At 33.3% G+C, this 19,778-nt stretch overlaps 1 protein-coding gene across 2 annotated transcripts in view; it reads left to right on the top strand.

The window, feature by feature from the left end:
- LOC140758027 (peroxidase-like) overlaps positions 1-19,531 on the top strand; it is a 105,091-nt gene extending 85,560 nt beyond the window's left edge. Inside the window, exons 3-14 of one of the 2 annotated variants that reach the window (XM_073093973.1) lie at positions 1,551-1,637; positions 3,086-3,276; positions 5,195-5,371; positions 7,399-7,595; positions 8,934-9,132; positions 10,347-10,544; positions 10,975-11,125; positions 11,907-12,083; positions 14,295-14,445; positions 17,877-18,075; positions 18,707-18,815; positions 19,437-19,531. In XM_073093973.1, the coding sequence (XP_072950074.1) occupies positions 1,551-1,637; positions 3,086-3,276; positions 5,195-5,371; positions 7,399-7,595; positions 8,934-9,132; positions 10,347-10,544; positions 10,975-11,125; positions 11,907-12,083; positions 14,295-14,445; positions 17,877-18,075; positions 18,707-18,815; positions 19,437-19,518 (1,918 nt within the window). In that variant the 3' untranslated portion in view covers positions 19,519-19,531. The remainder of the gene's footprint in view (positions 1-1,550; positions 1,638-3,085; positions 3,277-5,194; positions 5,372-7,398; positions 7,596-8,933; positions 9,133-10,346; positions 10,545-10,974; positions 11,126-11,906; positions 12,084-14,294; positions 14,446-17,876; positions 18,076-18,706; positions 18,816-19,436) is intronic. The other variant, XM_073093974.1, reaches the window with a different exon arrangement.
- The last annotated feature ends 247 nt before the right edge of the window (positions 19,532-19,778 follow it).

Raw genomic sequence — 19,778 nt, 5'->3', positions numbered from 1 at the left:
ACTATGCAATATTGCAATGGTATATGTAGTTAGTTGCTTTAAGGTTTTAATGACACCGCAATTGTATTATCTAGATTTAAGTGCTTATCACTTTAGTTTAACTCTGTGTTACTAGTTGAGTACACGATGCGAACGCAACTTACTTTGAAACCAAAATTCACGCCTGGAAAATTTAACTCCATTATCATTATGGTTTTGACATCTCTCCTCCTATGCAAAATTAAAATTTGGTCCAATATTTTGTTTCATTATTATTCTATTTGGGTTACATAAATCAACATAAATGTAAATTTAATTACAGCAGTGATAAATATAGCAGTGGTTGAAGCTGGGACTCTTAATCGGGGGGATTCAAATCCCAAGCAATGATTTATCAAAGTGCGTGTAATAGATTAATTACGACTTCAATGGTGAAAGAAAATATCGTGAGAAAACCTGCATAATATCTGTATTAAACCTTCAATCCTCCGATCGAGAAACCGAGTTGAAAACCACTATCCCTATTACTATCTCTACCATAACTGCTAGTATAATGATATATGTACCAGTCAAGGATTAAAGTTATATAAATGTTTATATATGAATACAGTCACGTATGGATGAACAGTACCCTTATTTTAATAATTGAAACATGTAAAATATTTCCGTACAACAGTATCTGCTTAGAATAAATCTGTCGTAGTGAAAAGGAGAGAGGTCGGTTTGCATAAAGAAGACCATTTTGGGCCGAAAATGCAAATGAGCTCTGCGTTGAGTCTACCAATGTAAGGTTTAAAAGTACCTACTATACTTTATTTTCATTTTTCACCGTTGAAAAAAGTGTTTAAAATATCTTTTAAAACCACGTTCTTGAAAAATAATACGTAACTCACTCCATAAAATTGGATGAAAAGTATACATGGACACAACGTTTTCTTCGAACATATTTTCGTAAGTTTAGTACTAGACCCAGGTCCATTTGTTCCTAAGTTAATAACGCAGACGCACATTTTTTAGTATTTTCGCTGTTTCACAAAATTACTTTCATTACAAGTTGAAGCGATCAGTATTAATTTAAAAAAAATATTCACCGTAGTGGGACGCTCGGCAAATGTGAAACATCGAAATTGATGAAGAAAGTTAAAATTTAAAAAGCTAATAAATAAATTTGGAGTAATAGAACTAAAACGTAGAGTTTCTTTACTAAGACGCTAGCACATAATCCCACAACAATAAATAAAGTAACGACGTACATAGTGCGTGCCATGAGATAAGTTATACATACAAGTAATATGAGAACAATGATTTAATGAAAGTATATAAGCCGATTCCAATAAAAATTATCTCCATGTGCGACCAATCAAATCAAAGAAGAATGCCATTGTTTCGACGAACATATTGTTTATTGATGTCATAGAACTTTTTGATTGGCAGTATAATATAATTGTTTCTAAGTTATGTTCGTATATCATAGCACGGTTTATGTAAGTTATATTAAAATATAGTGTTTCATTTCCTAATAGTAGTAATTGTTGCATGCAACTAACTATAGTAACCAATTCTGTCAACAGCTATGGAAAAACGACTCCTTCAGAATCATATTCATCGTCTTCCTCGGAAGAGGAAAGCAGCGAAGAAGATTTCACCTCAACGACAAGGTTATTTTAGATGTTACCAACTTTCTCTTTGTTTTCTTTATTCATTATTTCTTTGTCTTTTCCCTCTTCTGTCTTATCTTTTATATATCTTGTGTATTTGTTTTCTACTTCTTCTGTTTTCTGTTCGTATCTTTTTTATCTGCTTATACTCTGTTTTTCTCCGTTTTTTTTACAAAAAAACGGCCCTGGCTTGATTTGTCTTCAGCAGTTCACCTGACGCAAGTGTTACAGCTCTTGATAATCTGCAATCAACTCCAAAATACTTGTACTTACCATATTCTTCAAATCTGATTACGACCTAGAATATAAGAGTATGGTACACGTTTAGTATATTTCTATACTTCTACACGTTATGTATATTTATCTATGGCAAAGACTTCTTTTCCGTATAGCAGAAATAGATGTATCGGTGGTGATTGAATATTGCAAACATTACTTATAAAAAAAAACTTTTAAAGTAGATTTCATACACTTTGGTGATAAAACTGCTGAGCTTAGTATTTTTTCATGTGAATGTGTTGTAAAACTAACAAATCATATAATATAAATAGTAAATAGTGTAAATAGTAATATTGGCGTATACCTCGGAGGAATTCATGTATTTACATTATAGAATAATGGTAATAAAACACAAATCCTGAAAATACTGCTCCTAAACAACATTCTCCATTTGATGATGTGAATTTATTTAAACCACCTACCTGACGTAGAAAATGAGTTTTCATAAAGTTATACTTTAGGATTATTAGGTTGGATTGAAAGTTATATTAATATCCTACATAGACCCTTACCTGATAGCCTATTACTGTTAATCCTTACCCCTTAACATAAATCCTTATGTCAGGCTACGGTCGAAAGCTGGGTCCTCTTTGACAAATCTAAATTATCGGATATTACACGGACGGTCTGCCTGAATATAATAAAACTAGTATACATGAAGGTCCAGCCCTTATATAGTATGTTTATATAACCCTGTAATATCCTTTGTAGAAGATACATTTTATTTATGCGATGAAGAGTCAATATTAACTTATGAACCGAGTCCTAAGTATTTGTTTTCTGCTAAGTATTTTAATTAAAAATTGATGTATTTAGTATAAGTAGCTGACTGACCAAAATCCGCTTTTGATGTTTACGGTGGCGAAAGAAAGTAGTATAGATGAAAGGTGTCGATAAGTACTTTATAGTTGAGTTATTATTGTTGAATAAAAGGGTTTGTGAACTAAAACTAACGTACCTATAATATAAATGCACATAGTGTAAGAATGTAGTTAGATTTTTTATGGTATTACTAATGGTACCCGCATTTTGTAGAGCAGCTTTTTAAAATGGTTTGATACAGAAGCGACGTTTTTGGGTAATTAATCAAAAAAACCGGTGTTTCGTACACATTTGCCAAGATTTATCTAAGAGCGTGCCGTGGAATATTTAACGGTTTTATTATGCAGTTTCAGTAACCCACCGCCCCCGGTTGGCTCGGGGCAAGACCCTGCGACGCAGACCTGTGGTCTGGCTCCCCCGTTCTGTGCCAGGTCTCGATACCGTTCTATTGATGGTTCGTGCAACAACCTGGTGAAACCAACGCTTGGTAACCCACAGACGCCCTACGGACGTTTAGTGCCATACAATTATGGCGATGGTAAGTATTTTGCATCTGAATTTCAAATACGTTTCAACTGCACTAAAAGTAATTTTAACCAGCTGGTAGTTAATAAATTAGGTACCTACTCTATTTGTATAAAAGATAAATACTTTGTGTACGATCAGTGTCACTATTTATAATGATTAAAATGTTGATACATTAAAAATATGCAAATGAAGTCAAACATAAAGGAGTCTTTACAAACGCTTTAAAGTAGAGTCGCATAATTCTTTCGGGCTTAAATGCATGTACTGGTCGAGTTAGAGCAAATTGCTGGCAATAAATCATGCTGCTCTGTGAATAATACTCCCGTTATTCCTGTGGCAGAATTATCCGGTTCTAACCGTGGCTCGTTTGTCTAAAATGAGGCACGGTTTGTATGAACATTACATACCATTCGTGTGTAGTATTGATTCTAATCAATCACTTTCACATTTCCGCAAGCGTTTATTAGAATCTGCTGATGCAAAGAGATATTTTGCAACCAATCTCTGATTTTCAGTGATCATATAATAATTTTACCCGACTGTGGAGGATACCGTTTTTCGAGCGTATTTACATATTTATATCTTATTTTTTTGGAACGTCCTCCATCTCAAAAAGCTTCCTCTAAATTAAGGAAGTAACATACCGGACTAAAATTGCGTTAACAAAATCCTTACTCTTTCCCATTCTCGACTATGCCGATGTTTGCTATCTTGATTTAACGGAAGAGCAACTTAATAAACTTGAGCGTCTTCAAAACTTGTGCATTCGTTTCATATTTGGGATCCGCAAAAATGAACACATATCCGATTATCGAACTAAACTCAAGTGGCTTCCAATCAGACTTCGCCGGAATATGCATATTCTTTCTGCACTTTACTGCGTGTTGTTCAGTCCAAATACTCCTACCTATTTAAAAGATCGTTTTCAGTACCAGTATTCGTCTGTGCTTGTTTCTGTTTTTTTTCTTTCTTGTTGTTTGATTTATCATTGTGTACTATATTAACTATGTTACCTTTCATATTCCTTCTCCAACTTCATACACACTTCCCACTTTCGTCACTATCTTCCTCACTATAGGTTGTCTGGAAGAGATCGCTGCTTAGCGATAAGGCCGCCTATTGCATACGATCAACTATATAATTGTATATCATTGATATGTTCTGTTGAAGTGTGCAATAAGGAATATCTATCTATCTATCTATCTATACCTGGAACTTTAGGCAGTCGGGTTTTATTTTTCTAGTATATCAACGTAAAGTACGTATAAAATACGATAACATTTTATTGTTCAGATATATTAAGCTTTCAAAACATCTACATTAATTTTCCACCGAATAAAATTACCATGACATCTTTCATACGATGTACTTTACGGCGTAAAATATGAGAATGTATTTTCTGAGTCTTAGACTGCAATATTACAACGCTTAAGGAAGTTTCTAACCTTTAATTAAAAGTGTCACAAGAAAAGTTTTACCGTCTTGTTTTTTTAGGTTCTGTGCCGTAGACGCTACTTTATTAATTTAATGTAAATTTGCATGTAATTTTGTGTAACCTCAACAATAATTATAAATTACACTCTTTAAATTGTTTCATTAAATATCTCGCAAATGTGTTCTAATTTAACTTTTACCTGTGGATATTACAATATATCATAAATCCATTATTCCCACTGCTAGGCACAGTTCACCTGTCATAGTGAGAGGGACAGTTGAAGGGGATTGGTAGAACTCACACATCATTTAAAACTTAAAAAAAGCTTTGAATGTTGTGTATTGAAGCGAGTGATAATAAATGTTTATACGCACATTTTGATCTGAATCTTATCAAATAATCATAGGTGCATACCTGATCAAGAGATCAAATTTAATGTGTACACTATGCACATGATGTATAAGAACAGAACTTTTATATAAATAATTTTCAGGTATAAGTTCGTTTCCAACGTCGAGATCTGGGCGCCCTCTGCCGAACCCTCGCACATGTAGTATGATCTTCTTCCCTGACAAGAACCTGATTGATTCCGTCTGGACTTTGATCACTCAACAATGGGGCCAAATTATAACCCACGATATGTCACTCACCGCTGGAATTGCACAGTCTCGTAAGTATATTTATGATATTAATACTATTGATATCTTTATGAGATAAGGCTTAGAACTCACGGCGCGTTTTTATTCTGCATGCGCGGACGCATAATAGCTGTCTTTTGTTTTGTATGACAACTATCTTTTATATTCTTCTAAGGCGCATTTTTCAAATACTTCAGCATCCGCAGCAGTGGAAAGGCGGAATAAAAACGCTCCGTGAGTGCTCACTCTTAGAAAGAAAAGGTGACGTAGTTTTAATTTACGTTCGCTACGTCATTCGAAAATGGCGGGTCAAAAATGAACCGTTCTCGGCAATCCTTCGGGGTATCAGGATGATTGGACGTCAATGATATCAATATTTTTCAGCGAATATAATTTCCATGAACTTTTATTTATAAATGTGTATTTTATTTAATGGTTACATATGTTTTCATAATTATTTTAATACATGAGGGAGTGTTTTAAAAATAACTTTGAGTTTGACTATTTACTAATGGTCAAACTTAAGTATTCATCGTATATAGGCAATAATATAATAATTATTAAAATAATAATTGTGTTGCTTATCACTGTATAGATTTATCACGAATTACATGTATGATGTATGTCAAATAGCTACTTGATTCACATGAGAATTCAGTATAAGCGATCAGATGATGAAAGGTTCCATCGATCTATTCGACCAATTATTCGATCGAGCAAGTGTCAATTACGAATCATACTAACATATTAGTTTCATCTGTACTGTTTCATCGTATTCGTACGATCAAAGTTCAAATGAACCGCGCAAGTACATTTTTGCATTATGCATATTTAGCGATTGAATCTCAAATCTCGTGTAATGGTAATAAAACAAGCCGTATTAATACCCAAAAGAGTAGTAAGTAGATTTGCTAACATTATGTAATTTTTGTACCGATTTACATAATAATGAATATTTTTCCCTTAAAGGCAAATCATATGCATGTGCGTATGATGGTAAAGTATGTTGTGATGGTGAGTTAATGAATGTCTGGGTCTAAGCGTTTGAGTTCTTTTGCTAATATGTATCTAATAAGCGTTTTTATTGTGCAGGGTTCCAATTTTAAATTAATGGTATTTTTAGTAATATTGCCAGTGTGAGTGTTTCATGGCTTTGTGACATTTATTGTGATTTTGTTTGTCAGTGTTATTTGTGTCTTTATATTTGTTTTAGTTTTTAAGTGCTGCTTTTAATAACAATTGATAGTTTGACATTAAACTGATTAAGTTTAAATATATGTAATATACTTTCATTTAGCTTCTTACTTACTTACATATATTACAACTTGGTTTCGATTTACTTTCAACCAATTTCTATTTGTCGTCTAACACACATTTTCAATATCCTAAGAATAAAATTTTCCAAAAAGTTTATCAGAAATGGTCTGGTAACTTTGAAGTTAACATTGTTCATTACAATTATTTACCACTCTAATATTTTTAAAAATAAACAGACGTTTGCCAGATCATCATCATCATCACCATCAACCCATTACTGTCCCACTGCTGGGGACGGGTCCCTACTCATAATGAGAAGGATTAGGCCATAGTCCACCGCGCTTGCTAGATGCTTATTTCGAATTGTTCTAACCTAAATGTAACGTTGAATGATGAAGACGTTTCATTGTGTATTGTGGTTTTTATAAATTGTTGTTTTCTTTTTGCTAATTGCAATACTATTAAAATTTACTACTACGAAAGATAAAATTACAATGTTGAAGCTTAAGCATTTTTATGTGTTTCGTGTATCAGGCTTTCTAATCGCCATATTTTAACATCAACATTTAATTTCAGCGGTATATTAGCGTTCGTCATTGTGGTTGTATGTGTCTTTTTCACCCCTTATTAATATTTATCTGCCCAATGTTGTCCACAAAAATCGAAATTGAAAAATGTCTACTTAATATGACTAAATTTCTATTCATAGCAGGCAAAGCATAGATCGATTATAATTATTAATAATGGGTATTAGCCAGCTTTATTTTGTTTGTCAATTGCTAATATCATGTTATTGTAACAGATAAGGACACAGTAGTATGTTGTGATGACAACGGTCAACTGTCATTCGACGCGTCCAACAACCCGCAGTGTGCGCCGATCCTAATCCCACCAAATGACCCTGTGCACGCACCTCAGGGCACTCAGTGTATGAACTTCGTGAGGACTGGCACCACGAGGGACAGAGGTTGCACTCCTCCCTTCGCTCCTGCTGAACCGGTGAGTTAAGGTTTTAGGGCTAACAAACACTCGAACTGATGTTAAAAGGTTAAATCAGTGGGATGGGTACAAAAAAAAATTTTTAACACCCAAATTTTGTAAAACAAATTGTCGCCCCCGATACATGCGGCCAAGGGCGGAAAATTAAGTTTCAAGCTCTTCCTATACAAAATACAGGTAATAACACGAAAAATCTGATATTGCTGTCCCTACATGAAAATTTATGAAGGGTCGTGGGGCAATCCCTTTATTGAAGTGCCATGCACACGGTACCAAGTTCAATCTTCTGTTAGATTTTAGAAAAAAAAAACAGAATATATCTATTTGTGTATTTGTTTTAAATTTATGACATTATTGCCTATAATTTTGTTGGCTTTACAAACTTAGAATAATATTGAAAGGTTTATTTGGAATTTAGCTGGTGTTACTGACAAAAGTTTCTTTTTCATTCAATTGAAGATTCGTAACCAAAAACTCCAGTGAAAAGGTTAAAACGATCAAATCATTTATTAAAGAAGTACTACAAAATGCGAATTTATGTTTAAACTATTATACAAAACTTTATAATAGTTTAAACATAAATTCACTTTAGACGTGTGAAATTAGAGCTGAAACTAAATTCATTACGTTTTCCTAGTTTGCTCAGGTGCACGAAACAAACTTAGGGAACGACCGACGGTATGTTTTACAAAGGTAGACCGCGGTCGCCTTTCTAAATACAAACAATCCCTTGCTGCGGTTTTTTTTTGGAATTACTGTAAAAATTTAGTTTACTTTTTTGTAAAAACCTCTCAGTATAAAAATAGGTGTTAGAGCTCTGTTATTTCTGCTTAACCATTCAGTATCAAATTATCTATGTCTGAAAATAAGTAATAACTAGTACACGTTAAGGTATTGAAGTAACTGACGTTTTTTCAAATGAATACTGTAGGTAAGCCACTAATAAGAGCATAAATATTTAATTTGAAAGAAAAAGACATGTGGGGTTCGTGAGTCGTAAAAAACTAAGAAACTAGGCGTAGTCGAGTGGTTTACTACATATACGAACTAACAAATAAAGTTAAATAAAAGTTTGTAAAAAGATACGACCGTATTTTATGACCACGTATTAATATATATATATATATATATATTTTTAATTTATTTATCATTTCACAAACGTTACAAAAATTACAATAAAATAGCACGAGAAAACCACAAAGGTTTATATTACAATGCTATTGCCGAGTTTACATCAACTATTAAAGAATTATGTAAGGTGTAACCAATCATTTCACAGTAATAAATATGTAGGTAGATTAATAATATTCTTTAAAAAATATATAAAATGTCTTACAGCTATCAACAGTAACAGCATTCATGGATTTGTCGTTGGTGTACGGCAGTAGCGCAGCGCAAGCAGCCGCTATCCGCGCGTACCAGGGTGGTCGGTTGACCACGTTAGTCCGGGGAGGACAGGAGTGGCCGCCACAGGACCCCAACGTTACGCTCACTTGTGAATCGGCCCAATCGCGGAACGAACCTTGTTATTTGACAGGTGAGTTTCCTAATTGACGTCATTAAGGGATAAAACACAAAATTCGCAGTTACCCTGTAGAATTCTGCGAGACGTATTGCAAGAACTTCCGAATTGATTCGCATCGCTCACTCATGCGATATAGCAGTAGATGAGTCTGTGAAGCCCTTGGGCTGTGGAGACCTTACCATCCAACATTGTATTATAGACATTGTAATGTTCGTCTCACTTACTGCGTTGTAAATTTGCACTATGAAAAATTGCAATTTGTGTATTATTTTAACACTGGGCACTTTTAATAGGGTAATAATAAACAGTTGCCAGCATTATACACGTGGGTACATCATAAATTTCAAGAACGTGGTGCCACATGTCGGTAATTTGAACACATAAAAATACTTTTACTAATTAATTATTCACTTAAGTTAATTAATTATTCAATTTCAAATTAGTTTAATTATTCACATTCTTTCACATAACATAATTCAAACCAGATTGTGGTCATCGTGGTGTCATATAGGAACATAAATTCATACGAATTCAAATCAAAGATTTATCTAAATAAGGCTAAATCATTTTCCCAAAATTTATGGAAGTTTTAATAATTTTCTGAAGTAATGCATAGTTCCCTAAACCTGGCTATTCATCATCCTTGTGAGCTTATCGAAGTAATATTTTTGCGTGAACTAATGCGAATCGCTAGAAAATTGTGACATAATTGATTTATATAGCGCTGAAGGATTTTCCTACATTTACCAAACACCTTAAATGCAAGATAATTTAAAGTATATTTTGTACGAGAAAAGATATCTTTTCCTTTTTACATTATAACACTAAATGTTTTTGGTGAGATACTTAATTAATACAAGATAATACAATTTTAATAACGATGTATGTCATTAATAAAATTATTCGAGCGTTTCGATATTTTAAAAAGTCTCTTGAAAATAAAGAGAGACTTCATAAAATTTCTGTACATCGCCTCATTACTCCATATATAAATCAAATGACCCATTTTAAAATACAACCGAACAACAATACAACAAATGTTTGTATAATTCCTACTACTATTATATGAAAAAATAGTTTTAGATTAATGGTTTTAAGCCAAATATACTAAACACAGACATTAAAGTATACTTTTACGTCGAAACAGACACTCAATCTATATTATAATTAGAAGACTCGTTCAATGAGTCCTTCACCAAATTTCGTGACATATATTTTGTTTTCAGGAGACATCCGAACGAACCAAAACCCTCAACTAGCCGTTCTCCAAATTCTGCTCCTCCGTGAACACAACAGGTTAGCCAACAACCTGGCAGCCATGAACCCTCATTGGGACGATGAGACAATATTCCAGGAAGCAAGACGTATCAACATCGCTCAGTATCAGAAGATCAATTACTATGAATATCTACCTATTCTACTAGGTAAATATTTGATTTTCAAATTATACCTATAGTTTCAACATGTATCTAATAGAAATTGTGATCTATATGATGCAATGACGACTCAAATACAACCTATAGTAGGTGGACTAGTTATGTATTAGCCAGTCCGGAAAAGACATCAAAACAGTTGTCTTTTCTTGACGTCTACCTGAGCTTATCTTGTACATATAATATGTGCCTTCGGTATCCTTTATCATCATCATCAGTATTCATTTACTGTCCCACTCCTCTCCGAATGAGAAGGATTAGGTCATAGTCTACCGCGCTGGCCAAGCGCGAATTGAAAGACTTGAGTTTTATCCTTTGTTGTTCAATTTTAATATATAACTTTCAAAAATGATATTATTATTATTAGGATAGAAAGCTAAGCTGAGTTCGTGTAATATCGATGTAATCATATTGCTTTCAGGTTACGAAAATATGGTGAAGAATAAACTTATCTACCCAGGAGCCAAGGGACCAATAAAAGACTACAACCCTCAAGTAGACCCGAGTGTCTTGGACGAACACGCCACCGCTGCGTTTAGGACATTCCATACACTTATTCGCGGACATCTCGAGTACGTAAACTGAGCTGTAGCACTACCATGAGTTGGCATAGAAACGCCACTATAGAAATTGTAAATAGAAAACTATTGTCATTTTGCTAGTGAATAACATAACTACTATCGTGACGGTATTTCTTGACAACGTCTGTCAAATTAATGACTCATGGGACCGAATTTGTATAGCAATAGATCATAATGATATTCGCTAGCGATTTGATTTCGATAGGTTTTTTACGTTACGAGTGGCTCACACTACGGAATTTAGTTCTACGAGTAACCACCAGAGGCGCTGTACAATTTTTCATACATTTATTTTACGCAGTCGCTAGCGAGTAATACTTTTGTAAACTCATGGTAGTGCTACTGTAGTAAATTGTCTTTTTGGAAGTAATTAATCATTATTTTCATTGATAAAGCTCGCTGATGTGATAGTTGTAAAATAAGTGGAAGATGCCGTCCATCTATTTTTAACGGACATTGAAATGATTATGGAGATATTATTTACTGAATCGTACAATTCTGGTTGGGAACAAAAGATACTGGAATATTTTACCATTCAAAGTCAGTTTTAATGCCGTAGAGGACATCTTCTATTTATAAAATTTGCATGTCATTTCTATTAAGCCGGAATAGATTTCACTTCTTTGAATATCGCAAAAAATTTAATAGAATAGACCGTTAGATTCAAGTAATAAGTTGCTGTGCTTTCAGTAAGCAAATTCAGCTGATATCTACGTAACGTCATTAAGTAAGAGTTCATTAACTCAGATGAAAATTGTTTTACTTTTTGCAGACTTATAACAGAACACAGGAACAACGTTGGTGCGATTCGCCTGAGTGACTGGTTCAACAGGCCCTTGGTGCTCGAGCTCGACGACGCTTTCAACAAACTCGCCAGAGGACTGACCGTACAGCCGCAAGACTACAGCGACCAGTTCTGGACCGTCGAAATTACGGAATTCTTATTCAAGTAAGATTATTAATTTGTTATATAATTTCAAGGAACTTATTCTACTTCTGAAAATTAATGGACAATATAAAATTTCGTTAAAAACAAACTGTTTATTAATTATAATTATTTATTTAAAAAGCAGAAAGAAAAAGCTCTCGGTGGAGTGCAAAAAAGAGAACAATGATTTTTTACGATGAATACTTTCTACATTATTTTTCTCCATTTTAGCAGTGCTAGCTTATGTTTTACTATTATTATGAACAGTGACGTATCAGTCACCCTATTCTATATGCTTACGCTTATGTGACGCAAAAAGGTTCACCTTAATATTTTATTCAAATATTTTTATTTAGTCCCACGCGTAGAAGCGAGACATACTTCCGAGGCGTTCCTGCTTAGTCCTCAGGGGTAGCCGCGCATCTGTGCCGACCTCAAGTAGGAATATCTATCCTATTTGGGGTTGGTTACAGAAGTCCATGGACGGTAGTAGCCACTTACCATCAGACTACATGCTGGACTACATGCCATGGACATGGACTACATGCTCGTCTGCTACTCCTGTAGTATAAAAGAACTGTCAATATTTTCGTGTAAAAACACTTCTTACCCTGAGCGGTCTATAGCTACAGTGTATTTGAATGTTTTTGGTTAAAACCAAACAAAATTAATTCTCAAATAGCCTGGTGAATGCAAAATTAAATTCATGTATTGACCTACGAAATCTATTCGCTCGCAATGCTTTACCATTTGGTATATTTAAGCCAATTTACATTTAAAGCTGAATGCTTATTGTGATTACTAATTGTAGAACCAAATAGTAACTGAAATAATACTGCTTGTAATTCACATTAAGTCAAGTCTTTTATAGAATTCTTTGATGTTTTTATTTTTTCGTTGTAATATCCACTTATTTTTTTTAACAAATGATATTCTTTTTTCTATGTTTGACAAATAAAAATTCGCATCGATTATAACTACAGACAAACAATTATAAGTAATAATAAAGTGAGACACACTTAAATCCGAGTTTCTGTGCAAATTCTGGACGCCCTTACTTACTTACCTTGACGTATCCGCGAAAAACCGAACGGTTGGCAGCCCTACAAAACTTTACGTACGCCGTTTTATTTGCAGTTACATACTCCTATGTATCTTAAAATATAATAAATATGTAGTACATGTTGATATCATCGCCATACGGTCTTATTTCATTCTCATTGTGTTAAGTAATAAATTGTGACGTGACAAAGTTTAAGTGAATGGGAGCTAACTTTTTGTATGAAAACAGTTTCCTTGTTTCTCGATGATGTTCGTAATATCTTTTTGTCTTTGATTTATTGGTGTATTTTATCATTCGTTACATTCACTTTTTCTTCATTACTAGCTCCAGCTGTAGTCATCACTCTCTTTTTTGTATAATATGATTAATATCATCAATCTTATTTGTTTAAAGAATGTGATATAATTATATCACTTTATTTTAATGTTAGTTGTGGTTTTATACCGGCTAATAGGTACGTTAGAATGATAAATGCAAAATGAAAGTATAAATAAGTCTTAAAAATATAACTCTCTAGGCAAGAAACATAAACTATATAGAAGCCTATACTTTCAGATGAATAATAGCTATTAAACATATAAAATGCCATTATAATAAGTACTTGTAATAAAATATACAATTTAATACATAATATGGATATGGCTCCCTTATATATGATGATCTAAAAAGTAACGAAGACGTATCTGATGTTAAAAAAATATTAATATGTATAAAATAATGTTGAAGCCAACATCATTACTAAATAACCAACGAAGTAATTTAAAAGCATCTGTGTTACCAATATTTTAGTCAGGTGTAATAAATTTCCGGTCAATACTTCACAAGTAATTAAAAGTTTTTTGAATTATGTTACGGGTATAGCTTTGATTTTGATTTTTTGTTGTAAAAGTGTTTTTTTCGGAACATAAATGTTAATATACAATTTTTTTTATTCGGTTTACACGCCTTTAGACTTGCTTAATTTTAAACTGAAACACATCAGCGCTAGATAGTGCTGTTATTAGCCAGAAAAAGGTGCGGCGGTGGTGCCTCTGAAATCGAACTACAAAGGGTTCCACCACTTTCAAAAGTCGCATTATCGCAAAGAACACCAATGCAAACAATGTGTGCATGTGGTGTGTGTGTGTGTGTGTATGGAGTTAGTATTAAATATTACTTTTAATTTTTAGACGCAACAACACAGTCGGAGGTGATCTTCGAGCCACTGACATCCAGCGAGGTCGCGACCACGGCCTGGGTACATACGTGGCCACGCGCGCCGCTTGTGGTCTTCCAGTACCCAAGAGTTTCCAAGACATGCATGACTTTATTTCCAAAGAGGTATTATTTATGCTTTCGGCTTATCCTTTTGTCTTCGTGAAAAGTTTCAAATTGTTAAACTATTTTTTAAAGAGAAACTAAGAAGAGATTATTATTATTATAAGAAGAGGGGTATTAAATATTAGTTACAGTAAGGTCACAAATTGAAAAAAATGTGTATGTGCCTAAAAAATAAAACAGGAATTGACTTATATCTATCGTTATCGTTATCGAATCTATCGTTAATGTGCGTTTAATTCGATAACTTTATTGTAATAATTTAAATAAGCGTGTACATTTGTACAAGTATAAATAAGAAAGTTATATGGATAACTATAATTAAAGATACTACTCGTAATGTAATTAATTAATTACATTACGAGTAGTATCTATTCTTACAATAACATGCAATTATATAATCAAATTAGTATGACAAATGTTACACTTATTGTTGTACAAAAACTTATAGTAAACAACACGCAATAAAGTAGAGAAATCTTGAATCGTATGTGAATGTCAGCTTTGGCCTAAAATGACAAGTCAGTAATAAATAATCAGTAGCACTACCATGAGTTTACAAAAGTATTACTCGCTTGCGACTACGTAAAATAAATGTATGAAATATTGTACAGCGCCTCTGGTGGTTACTCGTAGAAGTAAAATCCGTAGTGGCGTAACTCGATACGTAAAAAACCTATCGAAATCAAATCGCTAGCGAATGTCATTATGATCTATTGCCATACAAATTCGGTCCCATGAGTCATTAATTTGACAGACGTTGTCAAGAAATACCGTAACGATAGTAGTTATGATATTCACTAGCAAAATGACAATAGTTTTCTATTTACGATTTCTATAGTGGCGTTTCTATGCCAACTCATGGTAGTGCTACAGGTGACGGCGACACAGAGTTGGGTTTCCTTGGAATGGCAGTAAGTTGTTTATCTAGTTCACATACTATTTTATCTCACTAAATTATCCACAAATGTAGCATCTGTTTGCGTAACCGGAAAACTCTTGCAGAGTCCACGCTTTGTCTCGTTTAGAGTGTTTTTCTATCCGGATAACAAATACCGACATAAAATAAGATTTGTTTTCGTTCAAAGTACATTATGTGCCCTAAATATAAAAGCTGATATATGCTGTTGCGGACTTTATTAAACGCACTTTTACGCTCTACATTTTTTAAATAGAAGTCATCTATATAGGTACCTCTTACAAAACAGCATTAGTAAGAACCCCTTTCGTTAGAACCCTTTTCGTCGACTTACTTTGCAATTTCTATTACTATTATCATTTTATTTCCATGATTATATATTAGCCTATGACCATTCACGACATACTGGTGAAGATTTTTATTAAATCGGATGAGTAGTTTCAAAGTTTACCCCCTACATTGAAACTTGCAAATTTACAAACTCCTTATAGTACTTGCCGAATATATTGTAGCATCTATTTGCGTAACCGGAAACCTCTTACCGAATCCTCGCTTTGTCTCGTTTAGAGTATTTTTCTATCCGGGCAATAAATGCCGACATAAAATAAGATTAATCTTCGTTCACTGATGCGCCTGTGGTGTACAAACGAGTTAGAGTCCGTATAAATCACAGTTACCGCAAAATCGGCAAAATGATAATGGGTAATGATAAATGCTAAAAGGGGCCAAATTTCTTTTTAACTGCTTCTTTAGAAATAGTGTGGATTCTTTTTGGTAATTGGGAATGTAGCATTTTCTATACGATAACTATTATTATTAACAGTTCGTATTCTTTCTATCAATTCTGTCTGTACAATCTGTAAAAAAATGAGAATAACGAGTCTAATTTAACTTTTACTTGTAAAATGTATAAACAATGATAATGTCTCAATTGAAATTTTTACTATTATACTTATTTAAGATCCTTAATCTTTCCATTAACTCTTTGTAGCTCCAAATTTAAAAAAAGATGCTCTTAGATACAGTATTTTTATACGAGTAGAGATTTTATTGTTATTATAACGTAAATGCTAAGATTTAGAAGTAAAAATGTTAAAAGGATCGCTACACATTTCTTAAACTAGTTCTTTAGTTTAGTCACGTTGTCAAAAACACATTGAATATATTTTTTTTTGTATTTTATGCATTAACTAATCTTATGAAAATATTAAAGGACCCAATGTAAGGGCAGGCTCCATAAATTTACTTGACTCAAGTTTTGCACGTTACGTTTATAGCAACCGTTAAGTTTCCACGAAGTTAAATAATTCACGAAGGCCAACCTACTTCAGGTAATCTAGCATTTATCTCTCACGTTAGTGCGTTACCTAAATGGTTGAAAATAATTTTATTACTTTCTAGAAAATAAAAAAGGAGAAGGTATTCTACTACGGTGAGATTTATACAAAGTTTTCAACTATCTTAGCTAATAAAATTTATAGGAGCACAAGAATTAAGTTAGGCCGAGCGACCTTTGTAACTCCCAAAATGTGTTCTTTTATGGTCGACACCTAGACAAATTGTCTGGCGAACGCGTCACTTTATCCGACTTTCTTTTCCCGAGTGGGATTGTAGATCGTTTGGGTACGCAGCCCAAAGATAACAGTACCCTACTATTTCTGTTTTATTCAGAATCTGCTGATTTTGCACTTACCTTTTACTCGGTCGTTTCGGAGTCAACGAACTTATCCATCAAAGTTCCTATCGACAACTTATTATAAGTCAAAGGTGAAGTCAAAAACGTGCTAGATATCCATATTATAACAAAGTGGTATCATAAAATCAATAATGATAGTTTCAGAAGTTTATTCTACTTAATAATAATATAGTCTATAATTTCCGACGCCACATTTGCTATAACATTGATAACAATACTTCAAGTATTTACTGAAGTTTTGCTGTAGCAATTATGCTCAGTGGAGCTTGGATGTTGAACAAACGCAGATAGTATAACTCTCAAGTGTGAGTAAATAATCGTTAAATTAGCATAAAACTTATGATGTTATAACATCATAAATTCAATGATTCAGGGTATAGCCAAATAAATTATAGCAAGCATAAATTATAGCCATTGAGTTTATCAAAAACCTTTATTATTGTAGCGTGGTGAAATGTAGTAATGGCTTTACCGTAGGGAGTAAAGGGAGTAAAAGTTTCACTAGGATCACCTATTCAGGAATCGTCTGCGATCGGTGTTGCACATTCAGATTTTTTTAACATAAATATGCTAGCGCGTCAGTGTTTATCGTATAAATAGTTCAATTCAGTGTAACAGTGGGAAGATGATGATTAAATAAACTTGATATCATAATCTAGCCCTTGCAGTCCTGTTAATAGACATGATTTCCTCTTAGGATCTTATCATGTTTATATTATCATGCCTTCGTATGACCCTAGAGTTCAAAATAGAAATTTATACAGCAATTGCAGATTTGGATTTTTTTTAACCTCACAATTATATTGTTTGGCTTACCAGAACGTAGAAAAATTGCAATTGGTGTACGAGGACTATAATGACGTGGATCTGGTGTTGGGCGGCTCGTTGGAGAACAACGTGGTAGGCGCACAAACTGGACCGACCTTCCTCTGTATCCTCACGGAACAGTTCTTCAGGACTAGGGTCGGAGACAGGTACTTCTTCGAGAATGGAGAGGAAGAATCGGCCTTTTCACCAAGTAAGATAATCTTTTATACCATACATACATTCATCCTCATGTAATGCGGAAGCAATTTATTTGTATATTTTTTCTTCTTTCATAACTTAATATTGCTTGTTCTTTGCGGCATTTTTGTAAATCACAAGAAATGACAGAAATGAAATTGTTAACAGATCCCACAAAAGTCAACAAAGTTACAAATATATTTAGAATCATTATTATTTAATTTTTGTTTTAAATTTCTATACACTAATTATCACAGCTGAGCGAATTTTAATAAATCTGCAAGCCACAATCCGCAATTATAATATTGAAATATTTCGCTCGAAACATATCACTCTGGATTTAATTTATAGATATTAATTTAATAAAATTTACCACACCAATGGAACATATTTGAGGTTTTTATTTATGTAGAAGAGGCACACAATATAAAGTGAATAGTGTTACATTACAGTCCCTAAATGCAGTGAAAATGCTTCTTTAGATGCATCTAAATGCACATGAAAATAGAGATGTTTCAAATGTACTCTTTAATAGTGAAAGAAAGTGAATGAAAGAAAGATAGAATGATATAACCGATACATAAAATATAAACATCTCGACATCATTCAGTTATGCTTACAAATTGTTATTTTCTCTTCAACAGGTCAACTAGAATCAATTAGAAATGGTGCATTAATGTCGCGTATAATTTGCGACAATGCTGATGGTGTTCACCACATGCAACCACATGCGTTCCAGCAACTAACTCATGGGTAAGTTAAAAATATGATAACATCTCCTAAAGGAAGATATGAATTACAGGAATATTATAAAAACAAAAACCCGACTATAATATAGCCTGTGTCAATCCCGTAATTAAGACGAATCCAACGATCTTAAAATCCATCAAGCCTTTCGAGCGTGGGCATGAAAAAAAATAAGACATATATACATATTACACTCGAAAAGCATCACTTTCCTCAGACAGGGTACCTGCTGGATTGGTATAACAATACTAATTATTGTTTTGTTAACATCATACTATTATAAAACAGTATAATATTCCGGGCGTTTCCGAGGGTGCCCCCTCGAGACCCACTTGCCTCCAACGTATTGACAATGCCTGATATGAGAATCGAACGAAACCAGTTACCTACTTACAAGGGTTCCGTAGTTCAAACGTAAAAAGCGATTTATTCTGAAACTTTTTTTTAAACAACTGGCTTATGTAGTATTTTTGAGTGGATATATTATTTGTGTGTGTATTTATTTCTGTACGTACCATGTGTGCAACTGTAAACGCGTATATGTGCAATTTTTTGTTCTTTTTATTCCTGATTTATTTTTATACATTTGGGTTTTTAGATTTTTAATAGTGTCTTATTTAATTTCAGAAACAAACTGGTACCATGTGAGCACCTGCCATTTATAGATCTGTCGTTATGGCAAGACGCTGGCATCAAGTACGGGAAGTGAGAATTTTCACGAATTCAAAACGAAAATCATAGTTACCATAGATATTAGTCGTAAATGAGTGTTTATGCTTGTGTTAAATATTAATTAAATTGATATTTAGTAACAATGTGTTACAAAAGTTGAAAAAACTAAGGTTTAATTTAAAATTTTAAGATGTTTTCGTGAAAAGCTTTCTAAACTCCTGATGAATAATTAATAGAGTGCTCATACAATATGTTTAATCGAAACATGCACAGGTTAAATATACGATCAATATGTTC

The sequence above is a fragment of the Epargyreus clarus genome, unplaced genomic scaffold (genome assembly GCF_041222505.1).
Source record: "Epargyreus clarus isolate Ecla_fem2 unplaced genomic scaffold, WU_Ecla_fem_2.2 ptg000005l, whole genome shotgun sequence".
NCBI classification, from domain to species: domain Eukaryota; kingdom Metazoa; phylum Arthropoda; class Insecta; order Lepidoptera; family Hesperiidae; genus Epargyreus; species Epargyreus clarus.
The sequence above is the reverse complement of the archived record's forward strand: the minus strand, read 5'-3'. Positions and strand labels throughout refer to the sequence as shown.